Here is a 22,261-nt window from a genome sequence, read left to right on the forward strand (position 1 = left end):
ATTCCAGTGTCCAGTGCCATGGCTCTAGGAAGAGGTGTTCTCAACAACTGTGCCTCCCCACTGGGAGGTGGTCCATTTAACCAGTCATATCATCAAGTAAGGTTTGATCTAGTTTCACTACCTGAAAACTGAGAAGCATTTGTTCCTCTTTTACTGCTCAATCTTCCAGAAGGGGGCTTTTCCAGTCTTGTTCCTGGAGAGAATCTTTCCAGTCTTACTGCAAAAGGTTCAGGTGGACTGTACCAGAACTGTTGCCTGAGCCTTCATCAGCAGACACTCCAGGGAAGGAGTCTGGCACCTTGCCAGCACGGTCATAAGGAGCTGGAGTAAATCCTGTAAGTGGTAGCTAATTATAGTGACCATGCACAACACACCTACAATCATTCACATCAGACCTGTTAAAACCACCAATCAACCTAATACACAAATATTTAGATTGGAAAAGAAAAAAGTAGATCAAAGGGAAAAAGTTCATTTAAATTGTGTACTCTAGATTTATAAAAGGTAGAAACAGTCACCACTGCAATTTAAAACTCAACAATTCTGCTTTGACTTTGTTTTTTCTAGTGTAAAAAGATAGTCCTGCACTTTCTTTACCATTTGAGATGCTGCATCTTGGTCAACACTGTATGATCTTTCATCTTGCTTAATGAAATATACACCAGGAAAACCACAACCAAACCTTTCCCAGTGTCAGAAAAGGTGACTTTCTCTCATCACCATACCAAGTTATACTGTAAAATGCAATTAATTCACTTGTTTAGATTTATAAAATTTACTTATTTTTTTATCTAAATTTTCTAATATTCACATGACATTTGAAGGATGGGTCAGAGTCTAGTAGGTGGCTTCCTGGAGCTTGTACAGAAGGTCTACGAACACTGATGTCTGGCAAGTTGTTGGCAAGTTTAACTAAATACATACATAGTGACATTTTCATCAGTTCTTGTTTACACAAAATATTTACTCATGCTAATCACTGAAAACAGAGAAAAGAATTTGTGCTCTCAGAAAAGAAAAGATCTGTGGTAAAATTAATTTAATGCCAAGTTCATTTTGTTGTCCTCTGGAATGTGGAAGGCATGTTTAGTGATCCAGATGCCTTCCTATTTCACAATGGTATGTTGGTAAGTTTTAAAGCTTATGTTTCATGATTCTTCTGATGTCCCATTTGCTGGAACTGTAATCCACTGGTGAAGACGTTTATTATTGCTTAAAAATTAATCTTCAATTAATGTTGGTTTCCAGATTGTGATAGAAGAGTTTACTGATGACAGACACTTTGATGGACAACTCATTGTAGTTAAACCAGCATTACTTGGAGGAGGATATACAATCTGAGGACAGTGGAGGGCTGCCACTACTTAAGTCCTGCAGTATAGCAGATGACAGCTGGGAAGACCATTATATTATATGTGGCACTCAGATGATAACGTTAAAGGGCAGGTGGAGTATAATCCATCTGACCCATTTAAGGAGAACTACAGTCCACAGCTTCAGGGACACCTAGTGCTGCTATAGTAGTTATAAGAGCTCAACACCAAGAATTGTCTCATTCATTCTGATTCCCAGAATATTATAATTTTTGATTTAGGATTATATTATTGCGCTTTGTTGAGTATTTTCTGCATTATTTCTTATTAAAAATATGCATTTATTTATTACTTTCATGCTTTTGCCATTTGGTAACATTTTTAATCCTGGATGTTACAGTTTTCTCTTGAATACCAAGACTTGTTCACGTAACCATCTATGACCACGTATGTAATATCATCTGACTTGCAGTATAAAATGGTGTCACCCAACAAATACAGTATCATTTTGCTGAATTGGAGAAATGATAAAGAACTGAAAAGACCCTCATTTTTGTTTTTTTGACAATTATCTTTATTTACTCCTTTTTGGTTTTGAAGTTTTGTCAGGTCAAGTCAAGTGACTTTACTGCCATACCATCCATGCACAGTGTTACAGTGTATAATGGTACGAAATAACGTTCCCCAGAACCACAATGAAACATATACATAAACATAGGACAAGTGCAAGACAAAGAACGAAATATACTATAATATAAATAGGTCAGGTAGCATGCACTGGTACAGTGCGTTGCCGTACCCAACACACAACAAAACAGCCTGGAATCCCGGTTGTTAACACCCCAGGCAAACATGTGGTCCAGTCCCAACTCCCAGAAATGATCATCTATCTGCCACAGCCAGGTGTTACGTAGGTGTCCCTTGGTCCAGCCAAGGATTCTGCGAACTGGATCACCCTCAGGAAACCATGGCACATGGCAGCAATGCCATAACTAATGCTCCTTCACAATACAAGAAATGTGCCTCATTCAGGACTTACAAAGTCAAACCAGTGGTACCCAAGGATCCTCTGAAGAGACACAGTACCAAAGGAGTCCAGTCTTCATCTCAGGTCACTGAATAGCACCCATGTCTCGCAACCATATAACAAAACCGCAAGCACCAGGACTCTATAAAGACTTGGACCTTTGTCCTTTTGCAGAGTTATCGGGAGCGCAATACACCTCTTTCTGGTGACCTCATGAACCCAACATGCTCTCCCAATCTGTCTACTGGCTTCATAGGAAGAGTCACCAGAGATATGAATTTTGCTGACAAGGTAAGTAAACCTTTTCGACGAGGATGACATTCTCTCCACAGACAAACACACTACAGATGGCTGTGCCCAAGAGGTCATTAAAGGCCTGGATCTTGATTTTCATCCAGGACACTCATAAGCCCAAACACTCAGACTCCTTGCTCAGTCTCTCGAGAGCTCCGATCAGAGCCTATATTGACTCCATGAAGATCATAACCTCGGTGGCAAAGGCAAGATCAGTGAATCTTTCTTCACCAACAGATGCCCCAACGCTGCTGGACCCAACGACCCTGCCCAACACCCAGACCATGAAAGCAATGAACACAATAGAAGCAAGAACACACCCCTGATGAATCACAGAATCAACTAGGAAGAGCACAGAGGTTCTGCCTCCACTCTGCACAGCACTCACAGAATCAGTATACAGGCAAGCCATGATACTCAGCAACTTCAGAGGGATCCCGCGAAGTCTCAGGATATCCCACTGTACAGCTTGACCAACTGAGTTGAATGCTTTACGAAAATCGACTAAGGCTGCAAAGAAACTCTGTTGATATTCACATTTGCGCTCGATGAGAACCCTCAGTGACAGGATGCAGTTGATGGTAGACCTTTTAGGCATAAAACCAGACTGCTCCAGTCACTGTTAGTTGAGTAAATGATCAGGGTTACTATTAGGATGACCCTACCAAGGACCTTACCTGGCACCAAGGGCAGTGTGATACTCCTCTGGTCATGGGTGACTTCAATGCTACCACTGGCACTGATAGGGCTGGCTATGAGGATTGTGTTGGCCCCTATGGGTCTGGCAACCATGGTGGAAGTGGAACTTTGTAAAATGTCAGGGGCTGCAGATCATTGGATCCTGGTTCCAGCACCCTGAGCCACATCGTTGGACTTGGTACTCCAATACTGGTGGTGTAGTGAAGGAGATTGATCACATCCTTGTGGGCAGACGCTGGAGGCTCCTACAAAACTGCAGGGTCAACAGGGGAGCCCAGTTTGTGAATTCTAACCACAGACTTATTGTTGCTACTCCGAAGATCCAGCTTAGGTCTGGTAGGCTACCACCTACTAGGAGAATGAGGCTGGACTTAGCCTGATCTTGGAGTCTGGCCATTTCTAAGGAGATTGCAGAAAGTTTTTCTGAGGAACTTACAGACTTAGGTGGGATTGCTAATCCTAATGTGACAAGACCTTGAAGGTTACCGAGGGTTGTGTTGGTGTCATTTGTGTTGCCAGAAGAAGGTATTTCACCTCATTGTGCACACTGGATAGCATCAAGAGGAGTCACAGTACACAGCTTGATGGCAACTCTAGTCTGTACTGGGAACTGAAAGGGATGGCTGCGAGGGCTCAGAGGGCAGATAAGGAGGGGATTTGTTAGAGGAGTCTGTGAGCAGGTGACACACCATCTGTGGTTTGGTGACCCAGGTCCTGCTTACAGAGGAACTGAAGCATTACGCACATCAAAATTTGTCCCACAGAGAGTTGCAGTTAGGGTGGGTGATGAAACAGTCCTTACAGATGATGCTGCTATAAATAGATAAATACTGTAGGTAAATTAATACATTGAAATACATTGAAATAGATAGTAATTAATAAATTCATAAACAAATAATAAAAACTAATAGCAGTAGCAAATGTAATAAATGTGTTGCATAAATAACAACTAGGAGCAGATCAAAGGGTAGAGGGGCACAACAGGGTTTTGAGTAGGAACAGGCAAGGGGTAGAAGCTGCTAGAGAACTTGAAAGAACTTATTCAGGTTCTACAGAACTTTCTGTCAGATGGAACTGGAAAAAACAGACCTTGGGAGGAGTGGAAGCAGTCCCCCACAGTGCTGTTGGTTTTACAGGTGCAATGCTTGGTAAACATTTCTTTAATGGAGAACTGACAGGTTTCAATAATCTTTAAAAGCTCACTGGGAAGCACACAGCAAGAAAGAGATAATGGTGTTGAATGCTGAATTCTTTTGTCCAGACAGTGACAGGGTAAAGGAAAAAGTAAATATAACATTCTCAGGGAAAGTTTCAAGTGATAAGCAAAATGAAGGGGGTCATGTGAAGTGGGAAGTCCAGCTTTCAACGTGCCCCAAGACTAGTGTCTTGAAGCACTTTATGATGACCAGTGTGAGTGCTACAGGGTGATGGTAATTGAGGCAAGAAACAGAAAGTAAGATGGCAATGACCTTGAAGCGTTTGGGGATGACTGCCTGCCTTAGGGAAATGTTAAGGATGTCTGTAAAGATACTGTCAGCTGGTTTGCACATTCACTGAGCACTTGTCCTGGTATGTTGTCTGGTCCAACAGCTTTGCATGGTTTTACATATAAGTTCTTCTCATGTGAGCCATGGACAAGTGCAGTACTTGTTCTCCGATTCTGGTTGTGACCTTTGATTAGCCTCAGATTATGAACTTGTTTTGCCTTTTTGCCCGCTTTCTGACTCCTGGTCCCTTTTTCTCACTAAAATTCAGGATATTTCCACGATGTCCACAACACAGGGTTTCCTCCAAAATAATTTCTTGCCAGAGTTTAAAAATCTTTTCTAGACATTAGACCATGGAGTGTGAAGTTGTGAGAAAGGGCTTGACTGGTGGGATGAAGTAGGGCCATCGTTCAGAAAGGTGCAGGATGACAAAAAGGGGCTTTTTGGAATACTCCTAATGCTAAGCGTTAATTTTGTTAGTATTTCAATTTTTGTATATTTCGCTTTACACTTTTTATCCTGGTTTCAAAATCCCGCTACAGGTTACAGGTTCAAATTAAGGTATGCCACAGCTGTAAAAAAAATTTGTTTCTTCAAAAATAAAAAAATAAATAAATAAGATGAGCAATTAGGGCATTTCATACTAGCTTTCTAACTGGGCTTATAACCCTTTCTAAAAATGAATCAACAACCTGTTTTGAAAAACAGTGATACAGACTTGGAGTTAATTTGTGGCCCACATGGCTTGGCTGGTTATGACGAGAAAAGTACTGTGGACATGCATGAAAGAAATCACAAGACATGCAGACCCAACTGCCATGAAACGTTCCATGGCTTCTGCCCGAAATGCTTAAAATCTCTTTCTTATCCTAGTACTCTCAGAGGATTTACTTTCAGATCACCTTTCAAACCGAGAGGGTAAATTTCCCCATGCTTGCCCATGTCTTCCTGCACGAACATGCACATGTGCTCCTTAAGTAACATTGTGATTCTCTTCCTCTTCAGGAGGATGCCTTTAGGACTGTCCCCTGGTTTTTACCTCCTACTCAGTTATACAAGAAGAGTGAACTTTATTAAAAATAAATACATTACAAAACAAATCAATAAACAATATTTAATATATACTAGTTCTTGTCACATTAGTCTCAATGTTTTCCTTAGTAATTGCTTCTATTAATTTTACCCATGATGTATGTTAAACTTACAATGATCAGACATAACATTAAAACCACCCAAAGTAATATTATGTAGGTCCCTCTCCTACAGCCAAACAGCTCTGACCCATTAAAGCATGGACTACACAAGACCCCTGAAGGGGTCCTGTAGTATCTGGCTCCAAGACGTTAGAAGCAGATCATTTAAAACCAGTAAGTTGCAAGGTGGGCCTCCATGCATCAAATTTATTTTTCCAGTACATCCCACAGATGCTCGATCATATTGAGATCTGGGGAATTTAGAGGCCAGGTCAACACCACAAACTCTTTGACATGTTCCTCAAACCATTCCTGAATCATTTTTGCAGAGTGGAAGGGCACATTATCCTGCTAAAAGAGGCCACTGCCATCAGGGAATACCGTTGACTTGAAGTAGTGGATGTGGTCTGCAACAGTCTTTAGGTAGGTGGTACATATCAAAGTAACATCCACATGAATGCCAGGACCCAAGATTTCCCATCAGAATATTGCTCCAAGATCACTGCTTTCGGCAACTTGCTTGCTTCCCATAAAGCATACTGATGTTATCCCTTCCCTAGGCAAACAACACACAAGTACCCAGACATCTACATGATCTAAAAGAAAACGTGATTCATCAGATCACGCAACCTTCTTCCATTGCTCCATGCCCATTGCAGGCACTTTCAGTGGTGGACTGGAGCCAGCATAAGCATTCTGAATGGTCTGTGACCCAATATGTAACAAGTACTGAGGTCCAAAAGCTGGTGCTTGTGAAGTCAAAATTTTAGCACCAATCCAACACGTAACTACTGCATGCCAGAAAAACTCCATACGCTTTGACCCTGTCGACCAATCCTCAGAACTGCGCCATTGTCAAAGGTGTTCAGTCACTCCCCAATTTTTCCTGTTTCCAACACAGCACCTTTAAAGACTGACTGTTCACTTGCTGCCTAATATATCCCAACTCTTAAAAGATGCCATTGTAATGAGATAAGAAATGTTATTCACTTCACCTGTCAGTACTTTCAATGTTGTGGCTGATCGGTATATATGTACCGTGCTTCACTCACTTACAAAACTTTAATAATCATTAATGAATGCCGGTGAAATACTGCACCTTGTTTTTTTTATAAGACCTTGTAAATGCCAAAAGTGACTCTACTCTGTTGGGCCCTTGAACAAGGCCCTTAACCTGCAATTGCTCCGTCCTGGGTATGACGCTAATCTGCATACAGCCCTGCATGTAGGCCTTCCAACCTGCAGGGAAAAACCTGGGGGTTGGTGGCAGAATTGGCACTCCAGCCACCATAAAAAACCTCCCACTAGTTCCATTCCATCTGAACTAGTGTGGTGCTGAAGTATCACCTGTTACATGGCTGCACTCGGGACCTAATCTGGGATCCCGAGCTGGTTTGTCACGTGGTGGGTGCGGCAATGCACTGTATCAGTGCGTGCTTCTAACCTCTCTCTCAAATCATCACATGTGTATTGTTCTGATAATCTATTTTTGTTACACTATACATTCTCAAACAGCTGAAGTTAAAATAAACTTTTCCTAAGCATAAAGTTAAGGATATTTTAGAAAAACTGGGTCATACAATTTTGGCCAAAAGGAAAATTTTCTGGAATTCATTAGTGTGTAACATAACTTTCTGAAAATGTCTTGATCCAATTCAGTGCAATGAGGTGCCACAGTCAATCCCAACAGCACTGAAATTTAGGCAGAAAATTGTCTTGGTTAGGGTGTGAGGGTATTGCAGGTTCTACTCATACTAGGCAAATTAACCTGTCGTTTGGGGATGTGGCAAGAAATCTGAAGTTCCAGCAAGAAAACCTCACAGACAAAGGGAGAAAGACAAAACCTCACATAGTTAGTGTCTAATTGTGAGATTCAAACCCAGAGTGGAAGATTAATCAAGTAATAGTGCTAACTACTATGATAACATGATGCCCTACAGTGCAGCAAAATAAGAAAAAAAAATGTCATATAAAATAGCCTCTCAGCTTTTACTGCTAACTTTGCAAGTGTTACAAGCTGGCAATATTGCAAGGTACCCGCCACCAGGTTTACAGAACTTTCAGAATATTTTGGTTATTATCCATCCATCCATCCATTATCCAACCCACTATATCCTAACTACAGGGTCACGGGGTTCTGCTGGAGCCAATCCCAGCCAAGATAGGGTTCAAGGCAGGAAACAAACCTCAGGAAGGGCGCCAGCCCACCACAGTATTTTGGTTATTATAATTTATTAATATTCCTTCCCTTGGAAATTAAGCGCTCTGGATGTGATATGGCTCCCCATAACTCCGCACCTAAATAATTCATAAAAGGGATGGATGGATGGATATCTGGCATATTTATATAAAGTGTATGATTTGTAGACATCTCTCTTTATGTTCTTGATAGAATACCTAATATCTGGTAAACTTGAGGGAAGTCCCTCATAATCATCTGAGTGAACAGAAAATTATAAAAGAAATGCAAAGAATAAAGCATCTTTAAAGACAACACATCTTCTAATAAGTCTTATTGTCTGTGGCATTTCGGTATAATGTCCAGGTGATTCTGCTTCATCATCAATTAAATCTTTTCAGTTGAATGTATTAAAACACACATAGAAACTTTTTAGATCCAACTGCTAAGCAGCAAATAGTGTTATGGATACCCTGTTAAGTCATGTTAAACAGTATATACAGTAATCCCTCGCTATATCGCGCTTCGACTTTCGCGGCTTCACCCTATCGCGGATTTTATATGTAAGCATATTTAAATATACTGTATATCGCGGATTTTTGCTGGTTCGCGGATTTCTGGGGACAATAGGTCTTTTAATTTCTGGTACATGCTTCCTCAGTTGGTTTGCCCAGTTGATTTCATACAAGGGACGCTATTGGCAGAGGGCTGAGAAGCTACCCAACCAAAGCACGTATTACGTATTAAATAAAACTCCTCAAATATATTGTGAGCACGGGGGCTCTTCGCACCCCTAGAGGATACGGCCGCTCCTCAAAAATTTAGATACAGTTTGTACGGTCTGGAACGGATTAATTGTATTTACATACAATCCTATGGGGGAAATTACTTCGGGGTTACGATCAGAGTTTTGGAACAAATTACAGGTGTGACCCGAGGTTCCACTGTATGTATGTATGTATGTACAGTAATCCCTCCTCCATCGCGGGGGTTGCGTTCCAGAACCCCCCGCGAAAGGTGAAAATCCGCGAAGTAGAAACCATATGTTTATATGGTTATTTTTATATTGTCATGCTTGGGTCACAGATTTGCGCAGAAACACAGGAGGTTGTAGAGAGACAGGAACGTTATTCAAACACTGCAAACAAACATTTGTCTCTTTTTCAAAAGTTTAAACTGTGCTCCATGACAAGACAGAGATGACAGTTCCGTCTCACAATTAAAAGAATGCAAACATATCTTCCTCTTCAAAGGAGTGCGCGTCAGAGCAGATGTCAGAGAGATAGAGAAAAGCAAACAAATCAATAGGGCTGTTTGGCTTTTAAGTATGCGAAGCACCGCGGCACAAAGCTGTTGAAGGCGGCAGCTCACACCCCCTCCGTCAGGAGCAGAGAGAGAGAGAGAGAGAGAGAAAAACAAAGAAGCACAAATCAATACGTGCCCTTCGAGCTTTTAAGTATGCGAAGCACCTTGCAGCATGTCGCTTCAGGAAGCAGCTGCACAGAAGGTAGCAACGTGAAGATAATCTTTCAGCATTTTTAGACGAGCGTCCGTATTGTCTAGGTTTACAAACAGCCCCCCTGCTCAATCCCCCTACGTCAGGATCAGAGAAAGTCAGCGCAAGAGAGAGAGGGAGAAAAGTAAGTTGGGTAGCTTCTCAGCCATCTGTCAATAGCGTCCCTTGTATGAAATCAACTGGGCAAACCAACTGAGGAAGCATGTACCAGAAATTAAAAGACCCATTGTCCGCAGAAATCCGCGAACCAGCAAAAAATCTGCGATATATATTTAAATATGCTTACATATAAAATCCGCGAAAGGCGAAGCGCGATATAGCGAGGGATTACTGTACAGCAAATTTATTTCTGAACATTATTTCTTTTTATAATTATTTTGTTTATTTTACATGCAGCCATTTAATTTCATTATGGGCCCCCACTATTTTGTGTATGTTTGGTGTTAGCAATGTTTGATGATGTCAGCAGGTCATCACTATTTAAGATGGGCAGCATCCTATCTGCATTATCCAAATTTCTAAATAAACAACAAAATAATTTCACAGCAATTAGTACGGTTTTCAAGGGTTTATTTGACAACTGAACTTAGACAGACATTTTGACATTTCTGGTTAGTGTATTTGACTTTTTGTTTTTCCCTCTGGTTTTTACCTCACCCTTTTTAAGACTTTGTTCCTCTCCTTTCTTCCAGTCCTGTACCATAGAAATCCCACTCCTTTCATGATCGGCAGAACAGTGAACATCAACAAATTGCCGGCTGCTGCACTACTTCACACTGACTTCAGTGCAATACATCTGTGAATTTTCCAGTTCATGACAGCAAAGAAGAGAAAAAGAAAATAAAAAAAATATAGGTGCTGCTTTGAGCACAGCTAACTCTGCTGTGTCCATAGATATGGAGTGTTAGATGCAAAACTCTGGACTGAAAATTTGAGAATAACATAAATAATGTGAATGGCCCCCATCGTCAATGTCTCTCTTCCAGATTCTACTAGAAAAATATCCACTTAAGGCGTGCTAAATCTATCAAAAACTAGCAACTGGGCTACAAGTTTAAATAAAATAAACACCAAAAACAACTTAAAACATTTTAAAAGACATCTTAAGTATTTTGGGAACGAGCTACTTGATCATAAAAGGCATTCTAGATATTAATTGTATTATATCACTGTCAAAGCTATTCCAAGAACCTGCTATATTTTCAATAAGTGTACCTCTGCATTTCCTGAATGACCCTTGACCAGCCTGATCTCATTTCACTATACATGGTCAGTGAAAATAAAGAATGTATCACTGCCATGCTGATCTAATATGTGTGCTTTCTAATAAAATAATATTAAACAAGTAATTTTTGAACATTTAGTTGCAAACCAAATTTTTATTTATTTATTGAATATTGAATGTGTAAGATGTGTGTAATTTGTCTGAAACTGTTCTGTTGAATATAAGATGTTGTAGATCTTCATTGATCTCTATGCTGAAGAGATGTATTACTATCACCTTTAAGATTCTTTGCTTAACATGTACATATTACATACTTATTTTTTTTACTAATTGTGGCTATTCCCATCACTCCTTCTAGCACTTAATACCAAACATTCTACAAATAATGCACCACATAATTTAGTAAACTAGTTTTCAGTATGTCTAATTATAATAAAACAAATTTTGCAAAAATCAGTTGAGAAATTAGAAAGTTACAGCAGATTCTAACATGAGAACTCAGTGTGTCTCAATACATTCTTGTGTTTACAAGTGGACTTTGACCACTTCAGTATAGCTAACACACAGATGTATCGCTGTCAAAATGAATCACAACCAATGAGGATTCTATTGTATGTCTATATCTATGGTTTTGATCGCATGAACACAAGTCTGCTACTTCCTGGTAATTTCAAGGAGTGATTAAAAGAAGAGCTGGTCATATATGGCATATATCATGCTGCCCCACTTACTTGTATCCTTGGCATTTGATGTCCTTCATCAGCACAGTACTAGACTAGTGATATCACTGGTGCAATCTTTTTTGGCAATTTTTTTGAAAATGACTACATAGTTTTCACAACAATTTTTTTTTTTCAAAACTCCAAATTATTGATTGAGATATTTATTGTAGTACTCCTGCCTGTCCTTTTGACACAATTTTTAACACAGTAAAAAGACACAAAGATAAGGCAATCTTTGTCAGTTTTCTTCAAACAAATTATATGACAAAGATTTTTTTTTAATTTCATCTAAACTAATATAATTTATCATGGTTAAGTTAAACATCTGTTCACTTTTTGAACCCACCTATTATTTTAATAAACCTTCTTACTTCAGGTTCACCCCATGATGAAGTCCATTATAGTAATACTGGACAACAGGAAAGATCCAACCTTGGATGAATCATCGGTAAACTGCATGTTATGCTCATGCACACTCACACTCTCTCACACTGGGTCAACTTAGAGTTGCCACAGAGAATATACCCAACTACTTTCCCAATTAGCCTGCACAAACCAATTTTAGGGTCAAGGGGGTTGGAATCCATTACAACATAATGATGTGTAGAAGGGATACCAGTTCACATTTAGAGACACTAACTAACCTAAACTGCACTTCTTTGGAATGTTTGAGGAAAACTGAATAACTGAATAAAAACCACACTGATGTGAGAAAACAAGCAAAGTGCACACTGAAAGAGATTTGGTCAGAACTGCAATCTATTCTTTTTTAGCTGTGACATAGCAATACTACACCACTGTGTATTTGGCATTAAAACCCATATCATAAATACCAAAATGCCTATACTATACAATAGTACTTTATTTTTTATGTGTTTTTATACATTTTGTCTCAAGGATGCTTGGTCTCATTTAATTTTTTTAATATATAACTTTTGCAAGTTTAGGGAAGAACTTGCAGTATTAAATATGTATATTTAAATTTTCTAGTGAGTTGAACCATTTTTTTTTTACCCTTTACAACTACTTTACATGTTTATTTTCTTAAAAACTCATGCTGCACTAATCTCTGAACATTCCACTTTTTGTTACCAGACCCATTTTATTCCCATTTCATGGACTGCAATTCTGCTAAACATCTCATATTTTAATTAAATACATTTTAGCTATGAGTGCCAGGGTTAGAAACCTTATACCATTTTGCTTAAAAATTGCTTAATAAGCTACAAAATGATTATTTAGTATTTGGACAATATGAAAAGCTTCATTTTAACCCCATCACATTCTTCTGATACAGTACATTTCTAATTGAAATTATATGTATACTTTGTGGTAACTTGTTGCAACTTTTCCAAACACTGAAAATGTAAAATGAGAGCTTGTGGTCTTAAGACTAAATTCAGAGTAAAATAAATCACAAATAGTCCTGCGGTGGGTTGGCACCCTGCCCGGGATTGGTTCCCTGCCTTGTGCCCTGTGTTGGCTGGGATTGGCTCCAGCAGACCCCCGTGACCCTGTTTGGATTCAGCGGGTTGGAAAATGGATGGATGGATAAATCACAAATAGGCCAAAAGCAAGGTCCAAAACCCAAGGGCACGATTAACGAAATGAAAAGATGACGAATACAGGAAGCAGTTATACTTCCACAAACATAATGGGAAGATAAAACACTGTTAGCAGTTTGTAGATTTTAGGCATACGTGAATACCAGGAGTAGAGGCCTGGGCACCATGTTGGAGGGCGAAGTGTACACATCCAGAGCAAGTGGACTGTAATATATTTTCCTGGGAAATACGCACCTGCATAAATAAATCACTAGGGGTTACTTGTAGCTGGCAGGACCCAACTCAATATGTTGGTGTTGCGTTCTTCTTCATTCGCTTTAGGACATGACAGGATCACCAATGAAGCAAGAAGGGATATTTTACATTTTCTGCATGCTCATTACTTTAAATTATATGTTCAGATCAGCACAGTAAACACTGCACATAAGTAACACCATATGGCAGCATTGTGACTTTTAGAGTGAAGCCAAATTCTAGACATTAACACAAAAACATACCTTTGAAGAGATGCTCTGCACATAACATTGTACAACTGGTATGACTCCAATTAATCTGTTGTGCTTAAATGGTACAAATGTGGGGAGAACTATACATGTGTACCATATTATGGTGAAGAAGACTCAAGATAGACAAGCAGTAGATGCCTTAAAGCATCCTACCCCCCCCCCCCCCCCAAACCCCAGACCCTTTAAGCGAGTCTAACTAGGCAAGGTAAACTGCACTGTATTTTGTTTTTTCATTATAATTCAGTACTTCCCTCACCTGCACTACAAAAACTTTAAGATAAACAAACAACTGAACTTTTGAAAAATTGTGATCACTTGGGTCAGGGTATAAGAAAAAGTGAACTTGGTGTATAAATGTTCCATCTACAAGTCACAACAGTTGCACAGTTTTTTGGCCAATCACACTGATGCATATTTAAAGAACACCCAGTTAAATGTTCAACCTTTTCTAGTTGTGACATTTCATTTCGGCCATTTACATTGTCAAGTAAAGCATTAGTCAACCAAACCTTCTGATGTGTGGTGCTGCTTTACTGGTGTGAGAAATTAAATAATGTACAGATCACTGATGCAGACAAAAACAGTTTTTCATCAATTTATAGGAGCTCATTTCAAACAAGACTTAAAACGTGTTCCGAGATAGACCTTCTGGGAATGGGAATTCAGTGAACTACAATAAAAACGTAACTAATATATAATAAATAAATAGCAGTTAAGCCCAATTATAGTTTAACATTTTAAAAATGCATTATTTTCTTGGGTCGCAGGGGGCCACATTAGTCGTATAGCCTAAAGTCCTGTCCATCACAGTTCGTTCCCACTAAAACCCACGAGGTGTCAATTTAGTACTCCCACTGCCTTGTAATAGTGTAAAGCAGAAAGTAGCAATAGTGGAAAGTATTGCAAAAGAAGCAGAACAATTTGTTATGTACATTTATAGTGTCTCCTACGTTGTGTTACTAGATTTACAATTTTTAATGTATAATTAAAAACCTACAACGCAGTACTAAGTCAGAATGGATGTTGCTGGCTCATCTACACACTGGCATGTAGGTTCAAGGTAACAAAACAAACAAACAGACGTTTGTATAGATATAAAAACTGTACGGCATAAGACGCTCATCTGTCTATTTACTTTGTATCCCATCTGTTCAGATCAGCATAGGGAGGAGTCGATACACTAGGTATCAACCCAACCCGGGACGGGGCACCAGCCCATAGCCTGGCACACTCATGCACGTGACACACCCACACTCACTCACGTCTAGCCAATTTTAGTTTAACCTGCAGGTCTTTGGCCCTTGGATGTATCATCAAATTACACGAAAATACTAAAAATGCTAAGTGATCGATATAATTGATTGAAATCTTGAATCTACAGAAAAGCCCCAAGTGAACATCAAAGTGTATTTTTAAATACTCACTTCGAGTACTATACAGATGTGAGGGACAAAGTAATTCATACATAAGCGAACAAAGGAGCGAACCTTAAATTAATGCATCGTATACAATAAGTATTTGTATATTAAACTATTCGTCTTTTCAATAAATGCAAGCGCATTCAAAGTATCACTGAACTTCACTTAAACTGACATGAACCGCCATGCAAGAAAAAAAAATGCGAACAGTGGACGACTGGATAGAAGCCGAAATGCATCTTTTTAAAAGCCACTCGCACTTACCATCCTCCTTTTCATCAAAGACTGGCCTTTTGGAAGAACTATTCGCTCCCATCCTTTTTTTCCACTTGCCCCAGTGAAACATTGATGCGGGAGATGATAGCATTCCTCACTTCGTAAAGAACTAGCTAAACCACACACCGTTAAAATCGTCGTTACCGTCTTCCACTCATTTCCAAAGTCCTTTCTCCATGTCCACTATTCTGTGTAGCTGCACGCTTTAAAAAAATATTGCTTGTGCTTTCCAGGAAAAATACGTGTGTGAATGGAGAACCTTTTTTTCAAGACCCCCTTTTTCATCAGCGTGGTGCCTCCTACTCAGACAACCGAATGTTGTGCACGAGACTGTTGGAGCTTTAAACTGAGATTTCGTTTTCGATTCCAGCGTGCAGCGGGCTATTCCAGCAGCAAAAAAAAGACGGCAACCCTTTTGATCTGAAGCTTCCGTGGTAGCGCGTATGCATCAATTGACGCTTTGCTATTTCTGCGCGAGTACTGAATTACCTAACAGAGTCCGGTGTGGCTTTAATTAGGGGTAGGTGGCGCCAGAGCCTGGGAAAACACATTAACGCTTTGTGGTTTACCCTTAACGGCTGGTCACGGCGACTTTCTCTTCATAAGCCGGTGAACATTTCGAAGAGTGCAACGTTTAAAGATCGCCTTGAGGCACAACACACAACTGTGTGACTATAGAGAGAGAGAGAGAGAGAGAGAGAGAGAGAGAGAGAGACCCGCGGACAATCGTAATGTCAGACCTTAACAGCTGGAGCGAAACGGCACTATTTAAAAACGGGTCACAAACGCACACGTTGTGTGTGTGTTTAAGTCTTATTTGTGGCAGTGTTACTTTACAAGTATTACCTACAGTGAAGAAAACATGCAAATCACTGACTGCAAGATCCAAAGGATACCTGATTTGTGGAGTAGATTCATGTACAAGTACAGTATGTTTTAATATTCATTTATCAGTCTAGAAAAGTTGTACTAGTGTGAGGAAGTGCAAAATTGGAATAATGAACAAAGTAGACTTATGAACATAAACATGGTGTATCACTGGTAAAAGTGCTGCTCCTTAAAGCTCCATCAGTGTTTACATTCAGATCCCGACTAGAACCCCACCTTTTCTCTGTCAATGTGTTTAGTTTATCCTGAATTTCACCTTTTGCAGTTATACTTTTTCCTAATGTAATATCGGCTCAAGTTGGCTCTTCAGAGATTATTTGCTTGCAGTTTATCATGTACAGGTATTCATATACATTGTCATTTATTTCGTGACTCTACTGTTCTGTGCTCTATGCATGGCGCAATATAAAGTAAACTACACTCAATCTTATTTCATCCGACTATTGCAGATTTCGCTGCTGAATTTAGAATTCTTAATACGTTTAGGCATGGATCTCATCAGCTGCTATCTGACCCTGTTTTTGACACGCAAGCTAAAACATAAGGTGAAAACAATCGGCCTCCTTGCATTGTATTGGCATTCTGCAGAAGCACACAACTAACCCAGTTTGACGTTCGCTTTATGGGCTATGACAGACACCGTAGTTAACATGTTTTCTCCACGAGGGCTGTTACCAAGGAAACGGCGGTCCACACAGCGCTGCCTGTAACACGAGATTTTTCCCATCGTTAATGTCGAGGGTATTTAAAGTTAAACTTTTTAATGAAACTAAATCTTTGTTAATGCATACACTGCGGACGACTGTAAATGTATTATCCAACTGTGGATGCATGCTAAAGGGCAGTTATACAGCGTTTGTGTGAGAGGAGACAACTATAATATACTGTAGGTGTGCAATGCTGTAGCAAATGAGTTCTACTTCTGTAAAGTGAAACCTGTTCTTAGTTGCATAATTAAACAATTTCAGCACGCCTTTTTTGTTGACTTTGCGGAAGCTTGCATCGTTAATGATCTGTTTGATTGTTAACAGTTTGGGTGGTTCCAATATTTGTTTGTTTTTATTTATGATGTACTTGTCTTGGTTGACCGTCTAAAGTTTTTTTTTTTTTTTGTCAGTGTCTCGTTTCTTTAGCATTTTTTATTTTGTTTTACAGATTTCAAGTTTGTTAACGCATTCCCTCTAAATAAATATAATGTCTGGACAAAGTGATAGCTGTAAGGATGACGAGCTATATGCATCTGACATAATTAAAAACGCCATTCGGAAGACTTCTTCATCGTCATTGGATTTAAGCAAAAAAAGACTTAAGATGCTTACTGATGATATATATCAAGCTTCGAGAATTGAAGTAAGTAGTTAAAACGGTTAGCAAGAATACTAAGTATGTGTTAAGTATGTGTTGACTAAAATGGGCCGTGAGGTAGTACTGACACATACAAACTCAACTTATAATGTAAAATACATATTCTCATAAAAACTTGACAACATGCCCGAAAAAGGGGCCGAGCTGCCTCGAAAGCATGCACATCTGTTCAGTCAGCCAATAAAGGATGTAATTTTGCTTGCTTTAAGTTGACCTCGCATTGCATCCCTAATGGTTAACATGGTACAAAACCCTACTAACTATACTTATAATAACTTAAAATGTAAAATACATATTCTCATAATAAGTTATGTATGAAATAAACATCCTTTTCAGTATGCATTCACATGTTTTTACTATTTACTGTATATTTTAATATTAGCCTAATTGTAGACCTAGTCTGATTTATTAATACACCTTTCAGACTTTTAAGACAGTTAACAGCTTTGAATAGGGAGTTGTACTAATGTAGTCTAATACTGCAAGGTGAATGCATATTTATACTGCAAAATATCAAATAGAATTGGATTTTACTTGAATTGAGAGCTTTATTAATTTCTTAAACCTTACATTAGTGTTAGTTGTGAAGTGCCATAAGATGCACATTACATAGTTATTAGTTGACGAAGATGAAATTATGAGACTTTGGCAAGGCAAAATACTCGTTAAAGAATGCCTTCATTTGTCACACAGAGGGAGAGAGAAAGAGAGGCTGGGAGCATGCACTGGTAGCGGAGGAATATTAAAATCAGAAGGCCAATGCACCGTTATTGAGGGAACTTCTAAGTGCTTTCGGAACCCTAGGGTTCAACTATAAGCTGGCAGTTACTCATAAATTGACTCCAGTGGCACTTATTGTCAATGTGTAACTGTAATGAGTAGGTCGGCAGACATCAGTTTGCTGATCCAGTACTTAAGGTAACTCTATTTGAAATTATTTCTCATGAATACTTACACTGGCAATTTTGCAGCAGTGAGGTAAATTTTTACCTCACTAATTAGTAACAGCACTTAAGAAGGCCATCATCAATTTAACAAAGAAAACTGTAATGTGTTTCTCTTTGCTGCTGCCTCACAGAGCCAGAACCTAAACTCAGTATCTTGTGGTTATGTTAGCATGTACTCCCATTGATCGTGTGGATTATTATTTGGGATTTGTATTTTCTTTGATGCTTCACAGTACAGTCATTTAATCTGGCTGGAGGCTCTAACTTGACCCCACAAAAGTGATCCCTTCAGTGGACTGGTGTTTCATCTTTATGTTGATTTTTGCTGGGATAGGTTCTAGTGTCTAATTGCACTACATACAATAACATAGGTTCAGAAAACTGCATGGATACAGTATATAAATTACTAGATGTCTCCACATCTAATACCTACCACACACACCAAAGTAAACTAGCTTACTTAATTTGTCTCCAATGTTGTTAGTTTCATACTGTTTTGTGTTAGGATATTTTAAACTCATGCCTTTTTAGGAAATCATATTAATATGGGACATTTTAGTTTATTGTTACTTGTACAGAATACAGTGAAATGCTTACTTGCACATCTGACCAACATGCAAAAGGTTGTCACCATCCTGCACCATTATCAAGAAATGCTTAATGAAAGCTATATTATGTAAATGAGCTCTTCAAGGAGGTTTATGGGGCATGAACAGCACCCTGACTAAATGGCTTCTTAGGATGGCGTCTTTTTTTTTTAAGTCACACCTGAATAAACAAGACTACCATAATATTAATCTTATTATTACCCTTTTATTACATTATCTTAATCTTATAATTTTTTAATTTTGTTACCATTTAGAGAAATTCATTTTAATATGTTACTTTGGGAACACAGCTGAAAATATTCATAATCCTTCTTTCAAGGAACTGAGCAATAAATAATATGTAATTTTCTTCTATAGAATCTATACCTTGAAGGAAATGAACTCTTGAATGTACCAGATGACTTCTTTTCTAAAATGCCTAATCTGTTATGGCTAGACCTAAGGAATAATAACCTCACTTCTCTTCCGGCATCCATAGGACAGCATTGGTATGTTATTTGGCTTAAAATATTTTAGATGTTATCTTTGGTTTTTATCATGTCACCAATACTGCATAATTTTCTTGTAATTGTATTACTGTTCAGCCTTAACAATACATAATGAGGTTTCCTAACTTAAAAATTTTCTCATAGAATACATTCTGAGGATAGGATTCAGATTTTTCAGGACAGATTCTGATTAAACAGAACTGACAAATAAATTAATCAATGGTTTATTAATTTTCCTTAAAGAAGCAGGGTACAAATTACATGTAGTTTATAACATCATTGAACCACAATACATGCTTTTTCAATCGAAGTTGCTACATGTTTTTTCTATTACTTCTCCACCACCTTCCAAAATAAAGAATACAGACTAATTTAAATAAAAACAAATACAATTAGAGTATCAACAATAATCACTTTATAAAACTTTGATTCTGTCCATTCCTCAGTTACATCAGTGGTCATTTCTATTTTTAGGTAAAAGCTCAGTTTTAGAATTCATATTAAAAACAATAATATTACTATAACTTTAAAAAATATACTAAGCAGATACTCATGTTGAGCCATTCATGATTAGATCATATTTTTAATACTGGTGATCAAATAAATGGTTAAAAAAAATTCTTGATGCACATACACATTATGTTGTTGTACACTTATGTTTTGAAATCTTTATTAAACACTTCAGAAGAGTTTGGTCATTAGTAACTGAATTTATGGTAGATATGTATTAATGTGCAATACTGCTCAAATAATTTCTTGTTTCCAATTTCCAGCTGTCTGAAAACATTATTGTTGGAAGGGAATCCTATTCAGAAACTACCAATTGAACTAGGTAAGTGACAAAAATAAATTATATATTTAAAAAATATTATGAAATAGATTCTGGCTCCTGAAGACCATCTAATGGATAAAAATTGGTTCTGAAAATCTAATGAATTTATGGAGTTTTTCATATACAGTGAATTCTTGGTTGTATTCAATATATAGCTAGATTGTAGCTGAAGCATCACAAGAAAGTGGTATAATTTGGGTATAGTTATCTATAATTTGCATTTAAATTATATAAGAATAATTAAGCTGTACTAACCCACAACATTAATTTTATAGTCTGCATAATGTAGTTGTCCTGCCCCACTGCCCTCCAAACATACACACGTTTCTCTTGATTGCTATTTCCTGGCAATATCAGATTCTTTGTTCATAACCTGTCGTGTGATGGAGACCAATTTATTCAGTATTTTAGCTGGTTGTTGACATATATTCTGCCCTCCATTATAGAGTCAACTCTGTAGTTCCTTATACTCATATTTTCAAAACTAGTAAAATTCTTGATCATTACCTGAGATTGGTTTCAGTGCAATCATTTTAATAGGTATGCAGGCTGTTATCAAAATGCACATATGATTGATGTCATTTTATCATGTTTTGAAATATTTTTTTTCTGTTTTGATTTCTGGAAATTAAATTTTGGTTTGTATCACATTATTTGTTGTGTCAATGGTGATGTCATTCACATTAATAAGACAATTGTCACCAAGAATGCTTTTTTTATTATGGCATGGTTACAGTGTTGGTGTTTGACATAGTAGTTTTAATGAGTTGCGTATTGCATGTTTTCATTTTTATTTTGAACTTGAGCAACATGACCAAATAATCCTGGATTTTAATATCTGGGCACTGTCCATACATAGTTTTTACATTCTCCCTTTGTTGTCCTCTTACATCAAAAGATACACATTAATTAAGACATTTAATAGCATCAGGGAAATTTACATACTGCCTTTACCTGGTGTCACAAGGCACACACTGCAGTCCTTAATTCTGAATTGCTTTTTTACTCATTCTTACTTCAGGCATTCTCTTTTTCTTTCTCTTAAGGGTGTATCTTTTGTTTTGTTTTCTATTTAATGAAGTATGAAAATAACTATGACTTCCTCTTATACATGCACATTCTTTACCTTTTTACTGCTATCCCTTTATAATATAAAGTGCATTACAAATTACATAATGGCATTCATTATGTTTGAAAATATTAAGTATTGGACCAAACTCTACTCCAACTCCTTCTTTTATTGCCTGACTGCATCAGACACAGCCAATTTAATTATGTTGCTTAGCAGTGTTCATTACGTGACAAGTGGATTAGAACAATGAAATAAGAACACTAACAGTCTGTGCTTATTGTGATGACCATACTTTTTCTGTTTTTTGCTGTCTAATTATGGAAACTAACTTTGTTGTGTGTAGTGAGTATGTAGGAGGGCTGCACTGTTTTGTTTGGAGTATGGTTTAAACATACAGTATATTTAATGAGAATATGAATCTTCTTTTTCCCCACCCACACTAAACAGTGTATTGGGTGACGAGGGCTCTTCATCGAGTACGATCGAGGAAGAGGTTTTTGACCTTGTCCCATCAGACATTGAGGGCTTTGAGGTCATTGATGAAGGTCTGACGCCAGGTCCATTGCGGTTGTCCTTTACTGCTTTGGCCTGAAGGTGGAACCCATCGAAACACCTTCTTTGAAATATAATTATCTTCCATG

At 38.1% G+C, this 22,261-nt stretch overlaps 2 protein-coding genes across 4 annotated transcripts in view; one reads left to right on the top strand and one right to left on the bottom strand.

The window, feature by feature from the left end:
* Positions 1–16,210, bottom strand: part of LOC114646919 (serine/threonine-protein kinase 32C) — a 351,995-nt gene extending 335,785 nt beyond the window's left edge. Inside the window, exon 1 of one of the 2 annotated variants that reach the window (XM_051922990.1) lies at positions 15,409–16,210. In XM_051922990.1, the coding sequence (XP_051778950.1) occupies positions 15,409–15,511 (103 nt within the window). In that variant the 5' untranslated portion in view covers positions 15,512–16,210. The remainder of the gene's footprint in view (positions 1–15,408) is intronic. The other variant, XM_028795324.2, reaches the window with a different exon arrangement.
* Positions 16,211–16,744: 534 nt separating this feature from the next.
* Positions 16,745–22,261, top strand: part of LOC114644541 (leucine-rich repeat-containing protein 27-like) — a 56,126-nt gene continuing 50,609 nt past the window's right edge. The window contains exons 1-4 of one of the 2 annotated variants that reach the window (XM_051922991.1): positions 16,745–17,049; positions 17,464–17,658; positions 19,586–19,716; positions 20,490–20,548. In XM_051922991.1, the coding sequence (XP_051778951.1) occupies positions 17,503–17,658; positions 19,586–19,716; positions 20,490–20,548 (346 nt within the window). In that variant the 5' untranslated portion in view covers positions 16,745–17,049; positions 17,464–17,502. Of the gene's footprint in view, positions 17,050–17,316; positions 17,659–19,585; positions 19,717–20,489; positions 20,549–22,261 lie in introns of those variants that run through there. The other variant, XM_028792609.2, reaches the window with a different exon arrangement.

This window comes from Erpetoichthys calabaricus, chromosome 2, assembly GCF_900747795.2.
Source record: "Erpetoichthys calabaricus chromosome 2, fErpCal1.3, whole genome shotgun sequence".
In the NCBI taxonomy this organism is placed as follows: domain Eukaryota; kingdom Metazoa; phylum Chordata; class Cladistia; order Polypteriformes; family Polypteridae; genus Erpetoichthys; species Erpetoichthys calabaricus.